Raw genomic sequence first — 21,728 nt, 5'->3', positions numbered from 1 at the left:
GCCCTCCCATGAGGGCTATCTGCTTTTCCAGGTGGTACAGCCAGAGGCCCAGCTCAGCCTGGCTGGGGCAGAGCACATGAAGGGGAGCAGGCAGCGGGCCTGGGGGTAGAGGGGTGGAGTGGGCTGGGCCTCAGCCCACAGGAAAGGCCCCACCCAAGGGTTCCATGGGCACCCCGGGGCCCGGGACAGGAGGACCCTGTGGCACCATCTGGGACCATCGGCCACTAACAGGGCCGCATTCACAGCTCTGGAGGTCTCCTGCCCACCGTCCTGCACCCCAGCTTGGCAAGAGCTCATGTGCCCACTGGAGGAAAAGCCAGGGTCCCTCCAGGGTTCTGAAGCTCAGCCCGAGGCCAAGGCCGCTGAGCAGCCCCAGCTGAGGCCCCTCCTGGGGGCCAGGTCCACTCATGCCCCCCACACACCTGTGATCTGGAAGGCATGCTCTCTGGACCCCTCAAGCCGGCGGACACTCAGCTCCATCAGTGGTAACAGCCCCTGCCAGAGCACATGGGGGAAGGGGAGGGCTGGGGAACCCCTAGTGAGACATGGATACCCACCTCCCAAGAGGCTGCTCTCTCCCTCTACCCCTAGACTCCTCCCTTTGCCCATTTCCCTTCACCTGGAAGGTGAGTCCTTTGGAACCATGGGCCTGGAAGTAGAGGTAGGAGGGGAACAGCTCCAGATAGCAGTTGCTGATGTCCTGGGGGAGAGCAGGGCTGCTGGTCTGAGGGGCTGGGGGCCAGGCCCCAGGCTGGTACCCACACACCCCCCGACTCGGCCCAGCCTGGCCCCACCTGGCTATGCTGGAATCGTAGCTGGACCTTGGCATAGTGTACAACCTTGCCCAGATTCCTCACAGGCACCCTCCGCCGCCCCTTCTTGAACACACTCAGGAACGGCTGCTCTAGGTTTTCTCGCTGGCTCTCCAGGCCCCAGATGTCCTGTGGGGAGCAGAGCTCAGGGAGGGGGGCGTCTGACCTGGGGCCAGCTGCCCCACCCATACACACACCCACAGTTACATAATACAAAGGTTAGGAACATACCCACACCATCACTCATAGGTACAGAACCCCAATACGCACTCACAGCCTCTTAATATGGAAATGGGGGCAGCATACACATGTGAGCTGTCATAACATTACATAATCTAGCGTAGAGGTGGCGAAGTCGGAACTCAGTGGACATTCGACCCGTATTTTTGATATCTCCTGTGCACCTGCGTTTTGATTATTCAGCCTCCCAAGACTTGTTGGCCAGAGGGGTTTTTGGGTGTCTGAGGGAGATGATGCTCAAAGCTCTCCCGTGCCTCTAGTGTTGGCTGTGTTTAATACCTGGTTCCACAGGGTGAGGGGGGGGTGTTTCCATGTTAATATTCCCACCATGGCCCATTTCAAGCTACCAGCACGTCAGTAAATGGGGAGCTGGAAAGAGATGCATCACATCAGCCCTTGAGAGCGCAGGCCCCTTAACCTCACCCACAGAGAAGACTGAGGTCCTGGCAATGGCCCCAGGGGTCCTCTTTGATCTGCCTCCCGCCCAGTCCTCTTTGCCCACATCAGGCACAGGCTGCCTTGGGGCCTCTATACTCATTCCCTCTGCCCACACCACTCAGTCCCATTCTCTTCTCACCATCAGGACATGGCTCGGATGTCACCTTCTCCGTGAGGTCCTGTCCGGATAACCTAACATTGTAGCCTTCCCTGACCCCTCTGCACACCTTTCTTCCTTTATTTTTCTCAACACTAGCCACTTCTGGCTTATCATATCTTTTACCTGTCTTATCACCTGGTTCTGTCACGGAGATGGGAACACCAAGAGAACAGGGTCTTTGTCTGTTTTGCCCACTGCTGTATCCCCAGAAGTAGGCCAGGCCTGAGATGTGCTGGGGGTTCGATGCTTGTCTGCTGAGGGGAGGGAGTGTTGGGGCCCACAAACACTTGGCCAATCTTGCCACACAGAGAATCCTCTCTAATCAGGGCCTTGATCATCAGATTGGAAGTCAGATAGGGATGGGTACTGACCTGACATCCTGGCTAGAAGGGCTGAGGTCTAGGGGCTCAGGGGTGAATTGGGGAGGGGCCATGCTCCACTTGGGTTGCTGGCAGGGGCTGCCTTGAGGGCTGCTGAGCCCTGGCCAAGCTAAGCTGCCCCTTGGGCAAGCCCAGGAATGTGAGGCTTCCCTGCCTCTGGGTGGGGCCTCCTGTACCCACACCCAGTGTGGGGAACAACTTGGGGATGGGACCCATGAAAAATAGGCCATGAACAGGAAGGGCCATGTAGCTGTTCCTGTGGCCCAGGCTCAGCCTTAGGGCCTAGGGAGGAGTCAGCTCAGAGCCTTGGCAGGGCTGGCTCATTTGTAGGTACAGAACCCACCATAGGGCAGGGCCTAAGAAGTGGCTCCTCCCCTGGCGCCCCTCCCCTCCCAGGTTCAACAGGCCTGCTCCCCTCTCCTGCTACTACGTCTTGGCAAGTGAGGACCACCGGGGCCACCGCATCTCACACGATTCCACCAGGGTCACATGATGTGTCCCGGGCTTGGACAGAGTTGAGGTCTGAGATACAGTCACATGGAGGGATTCTATCGCAGCCCAGCCAGACCCTGGACAGAAGTGCCCTGTCCACCTCTCTGGGGCAGCATGGTTTCTCAAACCAGCACTTGCCTGCAGGGAGCCCTGGGACCTCAGAGGGCAGGAAAGGGGACAGGCCTGGGCTTCCCAGCCTGATGGGAACTAGTTGGAAAGGTGGGCTCTGGAAGCCCCCACCAGTTGCTAGGTCTCAAAGGAACAGTGTGAGAAGAGTGCAGGGTGGGATCCCTGACCCAGAGTGACAAATGTTCCTCCTTCTCTGGCCTGGGGTAAGATATTGGGGTATCATTTCCCTCACATTCTGGGGCTTTTGCAGATAGCAGAGCCTCCCACCATACCCAATGCTATCCAGGTTAGGGAAAAGGGCTGGGTGTCTCTCCCCTCTCAGCTAACCCTTAGCCCCTCAGGAGCTGGGCAGGGTGAGAGGGGCCGGTATTCAGCTCAGAGGTAGCCTAGCATGTGGGAGCCACATCCTTGCTGTGTGGCCTTGGTAGGGGGGAATCACAGCAGGCTGCTGTGGAATGAGGCAGTGGTGGATGCCGAGACACCCCCTGGGAGAACCTGAGGCCTGGGCTGGCTCACTGTTCACCTGAAGCCCCTTACTCTCTCAGAGCGATGGCAGCCACAGCAACACACATGTATGTGCTTGGTCCACCTCGATTGTGCCTGGGCATGCTGTCCCGCACCCAAGTCCAGGGCGGGGGCGGGCAGACACCCCAGGTATGGCTCTGAGTGGGTGGCCTGGCCATGGTGCCCCCTCTGGTGTAGCAGAGACTCCTGGAGGCCCCGCCTGTGGCCCGCCTCTGCCGGGTGCTCCCTCACCCCACTGACTCAGTGTCTCTCAGTTTCGCTCTCCGCTCAGACTTTCGGCCAGATGAGCTCCCCAGGGCGGGGCAGTGTCTACTTCCTCACTTCGTGCTGGATCTGACTCCCACCCAGGCTGACAGGGGAAGACCCTGAGCTGAGTGAAGATAGGACAGGTACACACAGTCACACAGAGACCACCGCCACCGCGCCGCTGTGAGCTGGGACACGCCCACCCGCCTGCTCACCGTCCCAGGGATGTAGTAGAAGATCTTGTCAGCAGTGGCGTCCAGGTCAGGACCGGCCTCAGAGCCAAACAGGCCAGCCAGCTTCCTTGCACCATCCTCTCTGGGGATAAGGGAAGGGGGCAGCTCACAGCCTGGCCCCCGAGGCAGACTGAGGGACACCCCTGTGACCTAGGGACCAAGGCTGGGTTCCCCAACCCCCCTCACCTATTTCCCTTCAGCGAAGGCTTTCTGGAGAAGGACGCCCGGAGCCTCCTAGGGGCCTGAGGGACGCAGTGGCTGTTCCCCATGGGCGGCGGTGGCGGCGGGCCCGAGTTGAGCAGGTCGACAGGTCTGGGTCCCTCTGTACTGAGCCTCCTGTCCCGCCTCCCAGGCAGAGCTCTGGGAAGTCTTGCCCTACGCCTAAGGGCCGGACGAGGGTGGAGCCTTTCTGGGAGGGCCCCGCCCCTCACCTGGCCCAAGCCTTTCAGTTCTCTGACCTGGGTCCCCCACACATGCAGGCCAGTCTGGAGTCGCTGGGGGGTGGGGGGGTGGGGGAGGAGGAGTCTTCTCCCCTGGTCCAGCCAAGAAAACCCATCTCAGCCTCCAATCTGTATGGGAGGAGCCTCAAAGGCCAGGTTTGTGAGTACTTGGCCTGCCCGCACTCAGGCTGGGGTTGCCTGGCGTTGCCTGGGGTTGCCTAGGGCTGGAGCTCTGTGAGCCTAGGGCTCCCTCCCGCCAATACCACCCCTCCCATGGAGAGCACACATCCTGTTTCCACCTCAGTGCCACGGTCTGAGTCACCACTGACTGCAAGGGGGTGTGTGCTTGCTTTCAGCTGCTAAAACAGGAGTTTATGACTTTGGGGAAGGGGAAGCCAGGACCCTCCCCCAACTTCTCCTGCTTCAGCCCAAACCTCACCCCAGGTCAAAGTCCAAGAAGGAGGCCACAAACCTCCTGGGTGCACCCGGGACCATCATGGTGGGTAGGGGTAGTACTGTGCACTCCCCTCTCTCCAGAGCCTGGGATGAGATGGGACCACGAGGGCCTCTCAGGACCAGGCCGACAGCGAACCACACTCCTGGTTGGGTGCTCATCCACGACATCACATCCCTGACCCACCTGGACGTGATGCTGCTGCTTCAAAGCCCCCAGATGCCAAAGCAGAGCCTCAGCCCAGCTGCACAGCTGTCCCCAGGCCCTCCTGGTCACCCCAGATAAGACCCCAAAGGGTGGAGATGTACACTCAGCCTCAAGCCCACAGAGCCCAAGAAACATGTTTATTGTTCAAGTTGGCTCATATTGCTATGTGGGGTCTGTGGCACGCTTGTGCTCAGCTCAGTGCAGGATCCAGAAGAGACACCATGCCCAGGAGAAGGAAGCTTGCTTCATGCCCTTCTTGGGAGCGTGCCTGGCTGGGCAAGGTAGGGGTGGTGTGCAAAGCCCAGGCTGGAAGGGTCTGCACCTGCTCAGAAAACCCTCACCCCACTAACCCTGGCCTGCTGCTCAGTCCCTGCCCCCTCAGTCCCTCCAGGTCTACAGGTCTGAGTTCGCCTCTGACCCATGCGCAATGCAAGTGTCCACCCCCATCGCTCCTTGGTGCCCCCAGTGGGGCAGGAGGACACCTGGGAAGGCAGCTTGGTCCCAGAGACACAGGACACTTCAAGGGGAAACGTGTAAACTAGTTAGTGCTGCGCTGCTCATCGTTCAATAAATAATAAATAAACAAACCAGTAAGTAAATAAATGGCACACACATAAACAGACACTGAGAAACGAACACAGAAACGGACGGCCTCGACGCAGAGACAAGGACAGACAGGGCGGGACTTTCCCGGTGGGGGCCGAGCGCCCTGCCCCCGACACGTGAGGCGCTGGGGCCGCCCGGTGGGGCTTAAGGCATGTGGGAGGCCGCGGGGCCGGGCCTCTGTGCAGTCCGCGCCGCGGTCAGAGGCTGGTGGACGACACGGACAGCGTGGGTGAGGAGGGAGGCGGGAAGTTGAGCAGCTCGAGCACTGCCACGCCCACACTGCTGCGCCGCGTGAACATGCAGGACGCGGCCACCCACTTGTTGGTCCTCGGGTTGTACTTCTCGATGGAGTTGAGGCTGGAGCTGCCGTCGTTGCCCCCCACGGCATACAGCCAGCCGTCCATGGCCACCAAGTCGTGCGTGCTCCTGCGGGTGGGGAGCGGGGCGGTGAGCCGTGGGGGCGGGACTCCAAGAGCCTCGGGGGCGGGGCCACGGGAGGAGCCTCGGGGGCGGGGCCACGGGAGGAGCCTCGGGGGCGGGGCCACGGGAGGAGCCTCGGGGGCGGGGCCACGGGAGGAGCCTCGGGGGCGGGGCCCTGGGGCTGGTCGGTGTGCGTACTGATGGGAGGCGCGGACACCCGACGCTGGCTGGAGGCCTTAAGACAGATCTGCGTCTGGGGTGGGTGACGGTGCCACGGGGACACTCCAGGCCTGTGGGGGAGGGGCCGGCGCACCTTCGGATGTTCATGGGTGCCACGCTCTCCCAGGCACCGGCCTTAGGGCTGTATCTCTCCACAGAGTTGAGGCAGCTGGTGCCATCGTTGCCGCCGGCCACGTAGAGGGCTCCCTCCAGCAGCGCCACCCCTGCTGAGCTTCGTCGGCTCAACATGGAGGCCACGGGGGTCCATGCGTTTACCTGCGGTTGAAGGGACCAGCTGGGGGCAGACCCATCACCAGCCTCCCTCCTTCTCTACAGTGCAAGAACCCTGCTCCAGGATAGGGTGTCTGTGGGATGGGGCGGGACCTAGAGGGCTGATCATCTGGGTGATGTGGGTGACCAGAGCAATGACCTCAAGTAGCTCTTGGACGGGAAATTCATGTGATTGGGGTGTGTTTCATACCTGGGGCTCATACTTCTCCACAGTCGCCAGGTGTGATGAACTGTCGTAACCACCCACGGCATACAGGTTCCCATCTGCAGACAGTCAACGTGCCCGTGGTGTGCCTGCTATGTGTGGGGTCTCCGGGGGCGGGGGGGGCAGGTAGGGGTGGGGGTGGGGTGGACACTACATAGAGCAGGCCCTGTTACCCACCGAGCATGGCCACACGCACGTATCGCCTCCGGGTGCTCATGGCGGCGATGGAGGTCCATGTTCCCGTCAGAGGGTCGTAACGCTCAGCACTGTGGACACCAGGCCTGCCGCTGACCTTGAGCAGTGGCAGAAAGGCTGCCCTGGTCCCACGGCCGGCCCTCCCCCATGGAATGATTAAAATCCCATCCTGGCCGGTCACAGAGACTGACCCCAGAATCCCAGTGGAGCAAGTAGCAGGCCCTCTGGGGGGGGACATGGGCCCCTAGCTGGTGGCCCGCATGATCCTGGGCAAGTGTCCATGTGGTGCCCAGCCCCGGGGCTGGTGGGAAGGACTTGAGAGGGAAAGAAGGGGCAGCTGGGTTGGTGCAGGTGAAGAGGCCCAGGGTGCCCGGTGACTTGAGTCAGCTTGGGTCCCTCTTTGCTCCCTTCAGGCACGATCTTTGCAGTCCGGGTGCAGCCACTCCTGCAGCCGAACCAACCCCGAGAGGCCACCCGGCCCCGACCCAGCCACTACCTGTTGAGGCAGGAGGCCCCATCGTAGCCACCAGCTGCATACAGGAGTCCATGCAGGGCAGCCACGCCCAGGCAGCTGCGCCTTGTGCCCATGGACAGCTCGGGCTGCCAGGTGTTGGTCACAGGGTCGTACGACTCTACGGTGGCCAGGTCTGAAGTCCCATCGTAACTAGGGGAGGGGTCCGCTGCCGGTCAGGACTGGCCCAGTGGCACATGCTAAGCCCCGACCCCAAACCAGCCTCCGCACTTACCCACCCACAGCATACAGCCGGTTCCCAACTGCCGCCACGCCCACCCGGGCCCGGCGCGTGGACATGGAGGCCACCACATGCCAGCGGTCAGTGCGTGTGTCATATGCTTCACAGTCCCCGTGGATGGCGAACAGGCTCCCACCACCTAGGAAAGGGGAGGTGACGGGGCAGGACAAGGGACCAGGGAGGCAATGGCTGGGGGTCTCTAGCGCAGCTCAAGGTCAAGAGTATGGAGGCTCCAAGGTGGGTGGGGATGGGGATTGCTGAGTGGGTCATACCACATGGGGTCCTCCACAGGTGGACAGAAGAGCAGGTGCGGGGCGGGTGCAGGATGTGACCAGCACAGTGTGAGACAGGCTTGTGCTGGGCTCACAGATAGAAAGCACAGGCCAGGAATGGGAGGGGAGAGGGAGGGTATGTGGGGGAGGGGCCCAGACATGAGGAGACATGACAGGTGAACATACCCACAGCGAAGAGCACAGGGCCAGCGCCCTCACAGCGCCGAGGCCGTGTACGGCTGGTGCCCAGAACACCCCTCTGCTCGGGCAGCAGGTGGAATTTGAGGGCCTCAATAAGCAGGTCCTTGCAGTCAGGATGGTGCCTCACCAGGCTCTCAGCATCCACGTGGCCCAGCAGGAAGTCCCGGCTCAGCAGGGGCAGGCGCACACACTTCATCAGCTGGGGTGGAGGGGTGCCACAGTCAGGTGGCAGGCCCCAGTGAAGAGATCCCCCTCAGACACGCTGGACCCTTCTTGAAACATGTGTCTGCATCACTCCTGTGAGGGGGTTTCTGGACATGGCAGAGCCCAAGTGCAGCACCCAGGCCCTCAGCCACCTTGCATCCCCTCCTAAGCACAGAGGGCCCCCTAGGCACTGGCCTCACCCTTGGGACGTGCTGCCTCCGAGCATCCACATCATGTTTGACCCAGCTCAGGACGGCACGGTAGACATCCTCCTCTGAAGGCACGTTCAGGCTGTCGCTAGAGACCAGTTCCAGCACCTGGGGGTGGGGACCCTCGGACCTGAGATCTAGGGAGGATCTTGGGGGCCCATGGAGCCCTGAAGGTGCCCAGGAGGGAGAGTCCAATGGGGAGCCCAGTGTTCCTATGAGAAGGGGCCAAGCAGGGTCAGGAACCACAGATTTGGTTCCTGGGGGCCTAGGCCCGGAACAATCCTAGGGATGTAGAACCAGGGCCTGGAGGTTGTAGGCAGGGATGTGGTCAGGACAGGATGGGATCAAAAGTCAAAAGTTGAAGGTTTGGGTGGGTCAGAAAAAGGGGGTGAGGTGGGGGTAGGGTGGGGAGAGGGCAGGGGATGGGTAGTGAGGCAGGAATGTGGGTCAGAGGCTGGACATGAGGGTTGGGGGCCAAAGGACCAGGTCTTAAGGGCCAAGATGAAGGGAGCCAGGAGTCCAAGGGCTGGGTCTGGGGTCCAGGGTCCAGGGACTGGGTCAGAGTCAAGGCCGTGCCCCAGCTGGCATGTTACCTGCTTTAGTGGCAACAGCATGAACTCCTCAGTCTTGGCCACATCCACGAAGTGCTGCAGCACGTACCTGTGGGCTGCCTTGAGCAGGTCACTGCATGAATGCGTGTCAGCAAAGCCCCGGATGCCCAGACAGTTGGAGGGGTCGAGCTGACTCAGCAGGAACTTGCAGCAGGCGTCACGGACGCCATTCAGCTGCAGGAGGCTGGCAGCTGGGAGCAGAGTCTGTGGGGTGAGATGAGACAGAGAGAGCCAGGGGAGCAGGGACAGGGAACCGGGACATGAGGAACCGAGGGAGAGGCACAAGGAAACACGGGGAGCTGAGGCACAGGGGCCCAGTAGAGGCGTGCGACGCGAGATGAGGCGGCCTCACCTGCACGTTGCCTTCGCCCACCACAATCTCAGCCGTGTACGCAAACTGCACCAGCTGGTCCAGGGCCTGAGGGTCAATGTCATGCAGTGTCACGTGCGTCTGGCGGCTCTCACTCATCTCATCTGTGGGGACAGCAGGTCAGGCCGGTCCCTGCCCTGGGAGATCTGTGGAGCCCCCCGAGTGCCCAGACTGGATGTGGTGGTACTTGCTTGTGAACATGGCGTGGAAGTAGGGGCTGCAGGAGGCCAGCACCACCTTGTGTGCTCGGATCTCCTTGGCCGCCACGTGCAGGACGATGTCACACAGGAGGCCACGCTGCCGCATGCGGCTCATGGCCACGAAGGCGTCGTGGTAGTGCCGTTTGGAGTTGTGGGACACAGTGTGGCCCTCACGGCTCAGCAGCTGCATTGCACCCTCCATTGGGGCCGTGGGCCGGGCCTGCCGAGGACGTGCGCGCTCTGCCTCCGGGCTGCAGGTGGGCAGTGCCAGGTCAGGTGCACTCTGCAGGGAGCTGCTCACCCACCCCTGAAACCGTAGGCAGGGCCAGGGCACCTAGGAGGCCACCCTTCTCCCTGACAGCCCATACCTGGCTTCCTTCAAGGACCAAACCCCCCCCTCCCCGCTAACTCTTCTCCCTCACATACAGGGAGCCTCCTCGGAGTGCAGCAAAACTGCTCCACACTTGCTCCTAGCATGAGGTCCAGTCACACACCTGATGCCATGGTTGAACCTACACAGCTTCCTCTGCCAGGACCCCCCTGGCACCATACTCGCCTCTGCCCAAGGGTCCCCACAGAATAGGATTTCTCTGCCTGTAACTCTCCTAAGAACCAGGTTCCCTTTGCCCTCGTTGGGACCAGGAGCTCCTCTGTCACTGGCCACCCTTCCCATTCCCCATCAGAGTCCAGTGTCCTCGGCACCGGCTGGGCACACAGGATGTGCATGAAGTGCAACTGGCTAATGCTTCATGACAGCTCTGAAGAAGACCCCTATGCCCACCAGCAGGTCTAACCTCACTTGACCCTCGGGAGCAGCTCAACAGCCCCCCCTTGCCCCCCATCCTGCAGACAAGTCGCCTAAGTCTAAGCGCAGCCGGAATTCAAGGGCGGCGGGAGAGGACAGAGCCTCCAGGAAGCAGCCACCTCTGGACGCCCCGTCCCACGTCGCTGTGTGCGCGATAAACAGAGGGGCAGTTGTACCCTCCACCGGCGGGCCGAGCCTGCGGGGCGCCGAGGCCGCCTCCTCCGGGCAGCCAGCCAGGGTCGGCGCACGCCCCTCCTTGTCTCCTTCCCGGACCCACTCAGCCCCCGGTCCGGCTTACGGTCCCCAGCCCCTCGGCCCACTTACGCCGGTGGCTGCGGCGGCGGTGGCGGCGGCGGCGCCTCCGGCCCGGGCCCCGGGCTGCCGTGCTCCGGGCTTTGCGTCCTGCCAGCCGGGCGCTCGCTGCGCGGCTGCATGGGCTCGGCTATCCGACCCGCCGCGACCCGCGGAGAACACACAGGCGGACGGACGTACTGACTTGCTGGAGGGCTGCTAGGCGGTGGCGGCCCGCTCAGCGTCCCTCGCTCCCGCCGCCCGCCCGCAGCCGCTGTTTCTCGGCGCCGCCCGCCCCGCCTCCCGCGCTCCCCGCGTCTTCGGGGACTGAACACAGCACTCCAATCCTCCCAGTCAATGTCCGGGCGCCCCGCCCGCTTTCTCCTCCAGGAAGCCCCCGGGGCCCCCCCGCCGCCTACCTCGGAGAAGCCTCCCGGACCAACCATCCCCGCCAATTCATTTAAGAAGCCCCGCCCCCGTAAGCACCCTGGGCCCGCAGCTGGGAAGGCCCTGCTGCCCCTGGGGCCTGAGGCAGCCCGGTACCACATCCTGCCTCGCCCCCTTTATGACCCCAGACAGACCACTTTGCCTGGCTGGCCTTTGCTGGGTTCGCTCCATGAACCCCTACACGTACCAGGCCTTGAACTGGGCGCTAGCTGCGGGGAGGTGGGGTGGGGTGGGGTGGTGGCGGTAGGGTGGGATGGGGTGGGGGCGCAGGGTCTGGGGGACCTGCCAGGAGCCACGCCTGCTTCCAAGAAGGCTGTGGGATCTGGGGTCCCAGGACCACAAACCCTTGCCCTTGGGGGTGGGGGGGATAGGAGGGCATAATCTGGTTTTCCCACCTCCTTTCTTCTAGCAAGGCAACCTTCCAGCCACTGGGCCTTTGACCTGCCCTTCCCACAGCCGGGGCAAAGGAAAAGTGGCCATTCCTGCCCGGCCCCATATTGTGGATTTAGGCAAATTCCCAGCAGAGGACTCGGTGGACCCAAGTATCAGGTGCAGCACTTTCGGGAAGATTTGGCCAAACGGGCTTCAATAACAGCTCTGGGATCTGTCCACTGCCCCCCACCCCTTGCTGTGGATTGTCCAGTGAAGTAGAAGTGATTCTCATCATTCTGATCCTCATTTGATCCAGTCGAGACCGGCCTGGCCATCAGAGTATCATTTTTTTGGCGAATTCCCCCCCACCCCACCCCCCGCCCCATGGCATTGCCTATTCTACTAGACTGCTTTTCCTGCTAGACTGTTGGCTCTTTATTATTGATTTGTAAGAGCTCTTTGCATAGAAGTCCTGTCTGTCAAATGTTTTCACCTGGATGCATTTTGTCGTGCACTGACATTCCCACAGGCACGTGCTTATGGAGCTCTGGGGAGGCTGTGGGCAGGGCTGGGAGAGGGTGGCCCAGGTCCCATGCCTCACCTTCCCTCAGATAGGTGCCGCTATTACTCCCTCGGACCGGGAAGGACACAGTTTGTGAGCAGCAGGTCAGCGTTCCACCCTATGCAGTCCTGCCCGATTTTCGAGATCTACAGCCCGACACTCAGCGATGTGTGCGGGAACCGTGACTGAACCAGGCCTGCGCCATTAGCCTGCATCCGGCCTGCCACCCTGGGAGCCCGGAGCACAGAGGATGTGAACGCGCCCTCCCGCCTGGATGCCACCAGAGCCACCGTTAGAGAAACTGAAAGCCACCAGTGGGGCGCGGCGGGGCGGGCCCGGGGGCGGGGCGGGCCCGGAGGAAGTGCGGCTAAGGGACGGCATTCTGGGGCCGGAAGTGGGGCGCACGCTGCTGTCTGGGAGTGATGGCGGCGGCGCGGGGTGGCAAGCGGTAAGTTGCGGGTCTGAGGACCGATTCGGCCTTCCGGTGGGTGCTTGTCCCCAAAGGGGCTCTCCTTGTGCATCTCCGTGTTCCTGGTGCAGCAAGGCAGGGGCATGCCGGGCTGGCGGGGAGTCCTGACTGCGACGTCGTAACCCGCAGGCGCCTGGCAGAACTGACAGTGGACGAGTTCCTGGCTTCGGGCTTTGATTCTGAGTCTGAATCGGAGTCCGAAGCAGCCCCAGAAGCAGAGACGCGGGCGGTGTTTGGAGCCGACCGGAGACTGGATGGGCTAGGCGGGAGCCCCTCGTCCAGGTGAGAGGAGCGTCTGCCTTGGGACGTCTGTAAAGCCAAACCCTTTTCACTGTCCTGGCCCACCCCATCAGGTGGGTGGGGATCACTCCTGGGGTCTCAGGACTGAAGCCCAGGGACCTCCGACCCCTCCCCCAGACCCTTCGGCTTATTCATTCTTGCTTCCAGTGTTTGCTGAGGCCTTGCTCTGTGACGAGCCTTATTTTTTTTTTTTAAGTTTTTTTTTTTTTAATATTTTATTTATTTATTCATGAAAGTCAGAGAGAGAGAGAGAGGCAGAGGCAGAGGGAGAAGCAGGCTCCCCGCCCAGCAGGGAGCCCGATGCGGGACTCGATCCCAGGACCCTGGGATCATGACCTGAGCCGAAGGCAGACGCTCAACCATCTGAGCCACCCAGGCGCCCCGAGCCTTATTTTATTTACTTATATTTTTAAAAGATTTTTTGGGAGAGAGACCGCGCGCGCGGGGGGCGGGGTGGGCAGTGGCAGAGGGAGGAGAGAAGGAATCTCAAGTAGACTCCCCGCTGAGTGCGGAGCCTTCTACCCCAAGATCACGACCTGAGCCGACCCGCACCCGCAAGCAAGAGTCAGACGCCTAACGGAGCCACCCAGGCGCCCCGACAAGCCTTATTTTAGGTGGTGGGCATACGTTGGTGCATAATGAAAGGGTCCTTTTCTGGTCTAGAAGACTCATGCAGCCCGGGTGAATCAGACGTATGGTAGATTAGAAAAGATAAGTGTGGCAAACAGTAAAGAAAAACACAAAGGCTTAGATAAATAGGGAGCGTATTGGGGGGTTCCTGTTGCTGTTTGGTGGAGAAGGACCTTTGAGGAGGTGGTAACTGAACAGAGACCTGAGGGAGGAAGTCACGCAGACAGGGGAAGAAAACTGTGGTGTTTCAGGTATCAGGAACAGCAGAGCTCCTGAAGTGGGGGCGGATCTTACACACGTGAGTGTCTAAGGAGGAGTGAGGGGGAGAGTAGTAGGAGGTGAACCTGGAGAGATGATGATGGAGTCAGACCTTGCAGCCCGTTTATAAGACATACCGGTACAATGGGAAGTTATCTCGGTTTTGAGCTGTGAAATAATGTCACATGGCACTAATGCAAAGGGTCACTTGGGTTGCTGTGTTGAGAATAGCTTGGAGTTGGTGGGTACGGAGATAGGGCGAGACCACTATGGTAATTGGGGGAATTGAGAGATGGTGCTGGTTTAAGAGGAGGCATGAGGGGCTTTGAAGGGGTTTTGCTGAGGAGACCTCATGGCACTTCGCATGCTGGGCGTAAGAGATAGAGAGGCTGTCTTTCACTTGAGTACGGGGAAAGATAGGGTTACCGACACCTGAGATGGAGCAGAGTGCCAGCAGAACAAGTTTGGGAGAACCACAAGTTCAGTGTTGTATGTGTTGGGTTTGAAATGCAGGTGTTGAAGCGTGTGTAGAGAGGCTGTTGGATATGTGAGTCTGGAGTTTAGGGGAGGGGGGATCTGCTGAAAACCAACAGTTGTCGGTAGCTGTTGTGGAGGTTGCAGATCAAGCCCTGTAGCTTCTTTGTGGAGGCTGGCAAGCTTACAGTGTGGAGGACAGGAAGCCTCATCCCTTTTCCCCCACCCCTGTGGGCTGTGCCTATTCATTGTACTTGATGCCCCCGCCTTCTCAGCCGGCATAAAGGTCGAGCATCTGAGCATAAGGACCAGCTCTCTCGGCTGAAGGACAAAGATCCCGAGTTCTACAAGTTCCTGCAGGAGAACGACCAGAGCCTGCTGAACTTTAGTGATTCAGACAGCACTGAGGATGAAGAGGAGCAGCTCCACTCTCTGCCAGATACGCTGGAAGTGAGGGCCTAGGCAGAATTGGTGGGGGCAGGGGCACACTTATGGCCTCTGCATCCTGCTCCAGCCTGGCCCTCTGTCTGGTACAGGAAGCAAGTGTGGAGGGGGAAGATGCGGATGAGGATGGGGTCCCCAGAGGACTGAAGGGGAAGAAAAGGGATTCTGCTCCTGTGACCCTTGTGATGGTTGAGAGATGGAAACAGGCAGCAAAGGTGAGAAGTGGCATAGGGTGGGCAATTGGACACCCCCACCACCCCCACCCTGCTTTAGGAGTCTGCCCTAGCCTCATTTCAGTTACTTGGATCTGTGCAGTTGGGAGGAGGTAGGTGGGAGGAGCCCTTCTCTGAGCACTGGCACTGGAGTCCTATTTAGCACCAGAGAATCTCACTTAATTCTTTCTTTATGCGGAGAGGCTCCAGGATTGCATTCTGTCCTTCGGTCAGAGAGTCTAGGGGCTCTCCTGCTCTCTTCCCCTCAGTTTCTCTCTCATGCTCCCTGCTGCCTGAAATCCACTGTGGGCAAGACATAGTCTCTGTGCCTTTGCCAGTCAGTGGAGCCAGAGCCCTTCTTCCCAGGGTCTCGCATTGGTTTCTGCAGGAAAAGGAAAGGACAGAGGGAGAATTCTAGATACCACCTGTCACAGGTCACCATCCAGATCTGGGACCCTCAGCCTCTCCCGTATGGCCCTGAGCCAGGCTCCCTGCCCTTTCAGGAACATTCTGGACTCCTTTTTTGTTCCCTGCATGTGGCTCCATAACATTGCTTCCACGTCTCAGAATGTGGGCAAGGGGCGCCATTTTCTCATAGAGCAGGTTTCTGGAGCTCTGGTTGCCTCATGCTCTGTCTGACACAGCTGATTTCTCCCCCAACATTTTGGGTCCTCTTAACCCCTTTAGCATCACCTTACTCCGAAGCTGTTCCACGAAGTTGTGCAGGCATTCCGAGCTGCTGTGGTCACCACCCAAGGAGACCAAGAAGGTGCTGAAGCCAGCAAATTCCAGGTCACGGACAGTGCTGGTGAGCTCGGGTGAGAGGACATGGGATACAGGCTCTCTCTTCCATCTTCTGTCCTGTGAATGGCATCTGTGGTCCCTTCATTGCAGTGTTCAACGCCCTGGTTACCTTCTGCATTCGAGATCTCTTTGGCTGTCTCCAGAAGTTGCTGTTTGGAAAAGTCCCAAAGGACAGTAGCAGGTGAAAGGGAAGAGGGGAGGTAGGAGGCGTAGTCAGGCCCCTGCACTGGGGAAGGCAGAGGCCTTGTGATCTAGGGGTCCTTTCTAGACCCAACCAGGATAGAGGGATGTTGAAGATAGAGCCAGGCCCTTTGCAGGGTTGCTGGGAGAGGCTGGGCACTCAGGGCCAGTTGGGTGGCTTTGTCCTTCCTTCTTTCTCTTTTCTTTCTGAGAAGGTACATTCTCTACCCAGAATTTTTTAGGGGGCCCAGAGTGTGTGCTTGGCTTTGCACCACTAGTTTTCTAGGTCAGGATTCTCTCTTTTTTGTTCTTTTTATCTCTTTAAATGGATATCTTGTCCACTTCTTTGCTGTTTGCTCTGGGAGGTGTGTGTGCCCGTAGGTAGGTGTCTCTTCAAAGCTAGTTTGGGAACCTTAAGTTCCACATTAGAGGTACACTGAGTAGAGGAGGCTGTGAAAAGTCTTCAGAGGGGAGAGAAGAGCAGCAGACCTTTGGTAAAAGGGGAGGGACATTTGCCTGAGAGGGTCATGCGGCCACATGACTAGGAGGTAGCAAGGGCATGAAGGGTCAGACTATCCCCAGACACCTTGCAGAGGAAGAAAGAAGACTGGGGAAGGGTCCTGCTGTTACTACCTGAAAGGGAGGCATGGGGCAGTGGCGGACCTGGAGACAGGAGTATCTGGGTCTGGTGGAAGTTGCCAGGGCTGGACTCGTGGTTGGGAGGGGGCAGCCTTGTGGAGGTGGCCCTGTCGGAAGGGGGCAGGGAAGCTGACAGGTGAGGGTGGTGCTGGCATTGGTCAGGCATGGACTCTTGCACGAAGGGGGCCACTGCACTGAGAGAGCAATCACCACGAAGGGTGGCGGGTTCTGGCAGAAAGCGTGCAGTGTGGGGCTTCACTCAGGTGGGTGTGCGTTTGGTCTCTGTGCAGGGCGCTGCAGCCGTCCAGCAGCCCGCTGTGGGGGAAGCTCCGGCTGGACATCAAGGTCTACCTGAGCGCAGTTATACAGGTGCAGTTCCGGTGGGGAGGGGGCCTGCTGTGTTCCACGGGGCCTGGCCACATCCGGTGGTCCAGTCCTTCCTTGTTTCCCGGACGCGTTCTCCTGCTTCCCCAGCTGGTGGCCTGCGTTGCGGAGGCGACGGTGTCAGCAGCTGTGCTCCAGCACGTCCGCAGCTCCGTGCCGTACTACCTGACCTTCCCCAAGCAGTGCCGCGTGCTGCTCAAGGTGCGCAGGCCCCTCGCTGTGTCGGTGGGATGGGGGTGCGTGTCGCTGCCCCTCAGGCGTGCCCCCCTCCTAGCCAGAGTGTGGGTGGCATCTGCGCCCATCCCCACCCTAGCCTTGCTCGGGCCTGTCTCCGGCGGCCCTCTGCTCTTGGGGCCGCAGGGCCAGGCACGTGAGGTGGCAGCTTTCTGATGTTTCTGACGAGAAATGAAGCAAGACGTACTTTTGTTGTTCTCTACTGTGTGTTTCTGGATATGGGCGTCGTGTGTTTTTGTGGTACTGCCTTCACGGGGTTAGTTTTATGTTTTGTTACCCCCTAACTGAGTTCTGGGTGCTTCTCTCCTGAGGGGCTTTGGGAAGGGCTGTCCCCCAGCAGTGACCACAGGGGCCTCTGGCTGGGCTTGGGGAGGCTGGGGCAGGCAGTGACCTCTTGCCTTCTGCAGAGGATGGTGGTCCTGTGGAGCACAGGTGAGGAGACGTTGCGTGTACTGGCCTTCCTGGTCCTCGTCAAGGTGTGCCGGCACAGGAAGGACGTCTTCCTGAGTCCTGTCCTCAAGGTAGTGCTCAGGCCCGGGGCTCCTGCCGCTAGTGCCCCCGAGTCTGTGTCCATCGGGGTCTGGGCTGAAAGTCTTGGCCTGAGGGCTGGAGAGCTGCCTTTGTGGTTGGTGCCCTTTGTTGGCACTGTGGCTCTGGGCTGACCCCCACTGTCATCACAGTTCCCTCCCTGAGAAGTTGGGGACAGTGACAGGGATGGGAGCTCTTGGCCCCCTGGGGCTCCACATGGACTACTCTGCACAGCTCTCTCCCTCAGTGGATGAGGACATCAGGTGTGGAGAGGGACGGGGACCCCACTGTCCGGCTGCAAGCTTGGGGTGGCCTTTCCCACATGGAGTCCCTCTAGAAACCTCTGCATAGGCCTGGCACGTAGCTGGGGCTTTTCTACCTCCCTCCTTCCCAGTCCCTCCATGGTGTCCTTGCCTCTTCCTGCAGTTATTCATGCTGCAGCTTCCTTGGCACTCCACTCTACCTACAGGACCCCTCCTCCTGGCACTGCAAACTTTGTGTGGGATTGGTGGGTGTATACGTATGGAGGCTGAGCAGCAGCAGGGGGCCCAAGAGCAGGTGCCGTGTAGGGAGAGGGGTCTGCAGCAGACATGGCCAGACTGTGGTTCCCGCCAAGGCAGCAGCTGTAAGGGAGAGGCCCAGGTGTCTGGCGGTGGCTTGGAGCTGGGTGGTGGGTACCTAGGACCCTAGGAGCTCAGGTGGCTCTGACTGGGGTCTTCCTGGCAGCAAATGTACATCACGTATGTGAGGAACTGCAAGTTCACCTCTCCCAGCACCCTGCCCTTCATCAGCTTCATGCAGCGGACCCTGACCGAGCTGCTTGCCCTGGACACTGGCATCGCCTACCAGCACGCCTTCCTCTACATCCGCCAGCTCGCCATCCACCTGCGCAATGCCATGACCACACGCAAGAAGGTGTGTGGTTGTGCTTGTGGGGTGGGGGATGGCCCCAGCCTAACCCGGCTGAGGGCCTGGGGCCTCCTGGAAGCCTCATTCTCTTGGGAGAGACAGCCCAGCATCTTGGTGGGATCAGGGTCCTTGCTGGGGGGCTTTGGGAATAGGTGGCAGGTGGAGAGGGGAGGTTGGGTAGGTGGGCACGGTGGTGCTGCTGCTGGCTGGGATCCTGTGCACATGGTGGGTGAGGAAGAGCTGGGCCGTCCAGGGGCCCCGCGCTGACCTGGAGATGGACTTCGCTCTGCCCAGGAGACCTACCAGTCGGTGTACAACTGGCAGTTCGTGCATTGCCTGGACTTGTGGTGCCGTGTGCTCAGCGCTGTCCGCCCCAGTGAAGCCCTCCAGCCCCTGATCTACCCCCTCTCCCAGGTGGTAATCGGCTGCATCAAGTGAGTCGGGTGGGCAGGGTCGCCCTGAGGGCCGAGGGAGGCCGGGGTCACGTGGGCTGTTGTGGGGGTCAGGGTCAGGGCCACACAGGGAGGCATCCTGGGGGGCCAGGGAGGAGCTGCTTCTCCAGGAGGGTCTGGGCCATCCCTGGACCCTGGGGTCTGTTACTTGGCAGCGCCTGCGGAGGGACTGGGGGTGGTGCTGTCTGTGGCCCAGTGTCCCAGACTCGTGCGTTCTGGGTGATGCTGGGTAGAAAGGGCCATGTGCAGCTGGAGGGAATTGGTTCTTGGACAGAGCAGGGCTGTGTGGTATGCCACACGTCAGTTGTGATTCCTGAGCTTTGGTCTGTGGGGGTGGAGGAGCTGCATGTGGCCGGGCAGCTGCCGTTGTTGGCCAGGAGGGGTCGCCCCTGAGCTCCTGAAGGGGGAGCCTTTTAAAGCATGGAGTAGGGAAGAAAGGAAGCTTTGAGTGAACCATCTCCCTTTGCCGCCCTCCTGCATTGAAATGAAATTAAGTCAAAAGTTATTTGGGGTGTTCCCTCACCCTGACAATTGAGTCATGGGCAGCCAGGCCAGGAGGGTGGTTTGTGGGGTCTGTGAGGCTCAGGCCTCTGCTCACCCTTGCTTTCCCATGCTCCCAGGCTGGTCCCCACTGCCCGTTTCTACCCCCTGCGCATGCACTGTGTGCGTGCTCTGACGCTGCTCTCGGAGAGTACTGGCATCTTCATCCCAGTGCTGCCCTTCGTGCTGGAGGTGAGAGGGTACCCGCCACCGGGGTGGGGTGGGGTGGTCCAGTGTCTCCGTGCTGTCCTCGGAGGCCCTTCTTGCCGTATGTGGACCGTGTGTTCTGAGATAACGGTACTTCCCGAGTGCTGGTTTTCTCATTTGTAGAGCAGGTTCTGGGAGGGCATCGCTCTGTGCAGTGCCTTGCCACCCGCCCAAGCTGGTGGTGTGTGTTGGTGGGCTAGAGTGGCAGTGAGGACACGGACAGCTGCCCTGCAGGGCTGGCCTGAGGCGGCTGGTTTTAGGACACACTTGGGTCTGTCCGGTCTATTACAGTGACCAGGAGAGCTGGGCCGGAAGCCTAGGTCTGCTTCCAAAGCTGCATTCTTTTTCCTGCACACTCCTGTGTGCATTTGTGTGTATGTGCACATCTGTATGTATACACGTGCATGTGGGTACTTGCATGCCTGCACGTGCGTGTAGCTCAGGTGGGGAAAGGTTGTTCGGCTACAGCCCAGAAACCCACTAGGGGTTAGGCCCCAACCCACTGTATACTTAGGACTTCACATCTCCCTATTAGAGAGCCTTAGTGCCACCCACCACTAGATGGGCTGGATGAGTGTCTCAGTGTGGTGTTCTGTGTGTCACAGGGCTGTGCTCTGTATCTCCTACCAAGTAGGAGAGAGAAGGGAGCCCCTGGAGGGTTCCTATTCTGATTTCTTGTAATTTAGCACAGCTCTCATACTGACTGACCCCTGCCTCAGCTCTGCTTGGCATGTTCCTTCACACCCAGGGGTGCAGGTCTCTCCTTCCCAGAGAAAACAAGTCAGGAGGCAGTTTCTGCCCTGCCCTTCCTGGGTGGGTGGGAAGAGGTATTGAGAGCAGCGACCCTTCCCCCCTTCCCCCCCGCCCCCCCCCAGCCCAGGCTGAGCCAGGTTTGAGAAAGGGCAATGTTCCCTTAGGGAAACAGTTTGTTATACCACAGTTGTGGGTGATTTTCATCTGGAGTTGTGTTGAGCTCAGCTGGGAACCATCATTCCCAGCTCTGGTATCTTCGGTGTCGGCCACCCGTCCCCTTCAGAACAACATCCTGGATCACCTCTGTGCAAGGGTGGTGAGGAGGGGCCAGGCTTGGCTCCCACTCTGCTGCCCCCAGGGCACCCTGCAGCCTTCAGCCTTCGGACCTAGGGGTGGGCTTCTCCAAGAGGCAGAGGCCGATGTACGCAGCCTGTGGTCTCCGTGGAGGATGAGGGAGTGGTTGCTCCCCAGGCCCTCGTCGGAGATCCTCCCGGGGATGCAGCCCTGGGGTTGGCACCGGTCCTCAGGGGTGCAGTCAAGGGTGAGGACGTTGCAGTGACGGTGGCTGTGTAAAGGAAGGACCTTTCTTTGGTTTTAGGAGGGAGTCAGTGGCATGTGTGTGCTCCTGGTCCTACTCCCATCGGCCAGATCCCCACTCTAGGATAAAGTGATTCCCTTGGAGGCCAGAGCTCTGCAAGGCAGGGGGGTCTGTGGGGCCACAGGACTGGCACTGCATGTGGCTGCTTGTCCCTGGTTCCACAGTGGGTCTCTAAGGACCCAGGGTATGGCTAGAGTGTGTGGTACAGGGAGGCACGAGGCACAGCAGGCCAGGCTGATGTGGTCTTGGGACAGGTTTTCCAGCAGGTCGACTTCAACAAGAGGCCGGGGCGCATGAGCTCCAAGCCCATCAACTTCACTGTGATCCTGAAGCTGTCCAAAGTCAACCTGCAGGAGAAGGCGTACCGGGTGAGGCTGGTCTCAGGCCTCCTGTGGAGGGGTTTGGGGAGATGCCTTGGGTGGGGGTCACAGCCGGACGTCATAGCCTACTGAGGTCAGTGTGTAGGGTGACAGGAGTCAGATGAGTGCGGACAGGAGGGGGCCCGCTGCCCTCCAGAGTTTGTGTGGACCTTCATGGGTCTTTTGGGGTGGCGGGGGGAGCAGTGTTCCTTGGCCTCAGCTACACTGAGTGTGAGTGTGGCTTCTGGGGAGGCTGTGGAGTCACATCCTCCGATTTCCACCCTGGAAAGTGAGCAGACACATTGGACCGCTCTGGAAGAGGGCTGAGCTCCCATCTTCCCACCCCTGACATTCTCCTTTCTTCCC

At 60.1% G+C, this 21,728-nt stretch overlaps 3 protein-coding genes across 6 annotated transcripts in view; 1 reads left to right on the top strand and 2 right to left on the bottom strand.

Annotated features, from left to right (window-relative positions):
* PLEKHN1 (pleckstrin homology domain containing N1) overlaps positions 1 to 4,737 on the bottom strand; it is a 9,296-nt gene extending 4,559 nt beyond the window's left edge. The window contains exons 1-6 of the mRNA XM_081816807.1: positions 3,842 to 4,737; positions 3,638 to 3,737; positions 795 to 941; positions 620 to 700; positions 423 to 495; positions 3 to 99 (exon numbers count right to left, since the gene is read on the bottom strand). Coding sequence (XP_081672933.1) covers positions 3 to 99; positions 423 to 495; positions 620 to 700; positions 795 to 941; positions 3,638 to 3,737; positions 3,842 to 3,924 — 581 coding nt within the window. The 5' untranslated portion in view covers positions 3,925 to 4,737. The remainder of the gene's footprint in view (positions 1 to 2; positions 100 to 422; positions 496 to 619; positions 701 to 794; positions 942 to 3,637; positions 3,738 to 3,841) is intronic.
* Positions 4,738 to 4,878: 141 nt separating this feature from the next.
* Positions 4,879 to 10,903, bottom strand: KLHL17 (kelch like family member 17). 2 transcript variants are annotated; one of them, XM_031027156.2, is made up of 12 exons: positions 10,641 to 10,903; positions 9,503 to 9,762; positions 9,294 to 9,415; positions 8,924 to 9,145; positions 8,322 to 8,438; positions 7,903 to 8,116; positions 7,439 to 7,583; positions 7,189 to 7,356; positions 6,675 to 6,763; positions 6,483 to 6,556; positions 6,096 to 6,277; positions 4,879 to 5,788 (listed from the first exon to the last, which is right to left on the bottom strand). In XM_031027156.2, exons 1-12 carry the CDS (start codon positions 10,748 to 10,750, stop codon positions 5,560 to 5,562), a joined length of 1,932 nt encoding a protein of 643 aa, XP_030883016.2. In that variant the 5' UTR covers positions 10,751 to 10,903; the 3' UTR covers positions 4,879 to 5,559. The 2 variants fall into 2 exon arrangements, with proteins under 2 accessions (XP_030883016.2, XP_081673356.1); XM_081817230.1 differs by lacking the exon at positions 6,483 to 6,556 and having other exon boundaries at positions 5,558 to 5,788.
* Positions 10,904 to 10,946: 43 nt separating this feature from the next.
* The window catches only part of NOC2L (NOC2 like nucleolar associated transcriptional repressor), a 14,775-nt gene continuing 3,993 nt past the window's right edge, over positions 10,947 to 21,728 (top strand). Inside the window, exons 1-15 of one of the 3 annotated variants that reach the window (XM_081817226.1) lie at positions 10,947 to 11,085; positions 11,464 to 11,603; positions 12,042 to 12,279; positions 12,587 to 12,739; positions 14,395 to 14,569; positions 14,656 to 14,778; positions 15,463 to 15,583; positions 15,670 to 15,760; positions 16,689 to 16,767; positions 16,873 to 16,983; positions 17,424 to 17,537; positions 18,271 to 18,459; positions 18,748 to 18,887; positions 19,526 to 19,637; positions 21,258 to 21,371. In XM_081817226.1, coding sequence (XP_081673352.1) covers positions 12,263 to 12,279; positions 12,587 to 12,739; positions 14,395 to 14,569; positions 14,656 to 14,778; positions 15,463 to 15,583; positions 15,670 to 15,760; positions 16,689 to 16,767; positions 16,873 to 16,983; positions 17,424 to 17,537; positions 18,271 to 18,459; positions 18,748 to 18,887; positions 19,526 to 19,637; positions 21,258 to 21,371 — 1,539 coding nt within the window. In that variant the 5' untranslated portion in view covers positions 10,947 to 11,085; positions 11,464 to 11,603; positions 12,042 to 12,262. The other 2 variants (XM_081817225.1, XM_081817224.1) reach the window with 2 other exon arrangements.

The sequence above is a fragment of the Leptonychotes weddellii genome, chromosome 4 (genome assembly GCF_054177405.1).
Source record: "Leptonychotes weddellii isolate Sample4059 chromosome 4, ASM5417740v2, whole genome shotgun sequence".
Taxonomy (NCBI): domain Eukaryota; kingdom Metazoa; phylum Chordata; class Mammalia; order Carnivora; family Phocidae; genus Leptonychotes; species Leptonychotes weddellii.
This window is presented reverse-complemented; position numbering and strand designations above follow the sequence as displayed.

What these genes read in the sequence shown, in the direction of transcription:
- KLHL17 (XM_031027156.2), bottom strand. Translation starts at nt 10,750, where the DNA reads ATGCAGCCGCGCAGCGAGCGCCCGGCTGGCAGGACGCAAAGCCCGGAG. An exon ending in TGGGCGAAGGCAACGTGCAG is followed by an intron (nt 9,146 to 9,293) that starts GTGAGGCCGCCT and finishes CTCACCCCACAG; the next exon opens with ACTCTGCTCCCAGCTGCCAG. An exon ending in GCACCCATGAACATCCGAAG is followed by an intron (nt 5,789 to 6,095) that starts GTGCGCCGGCCC and finishes CCCCACCCGCAG; the next exon opens with GAGCACGCACGACTTGGTGG.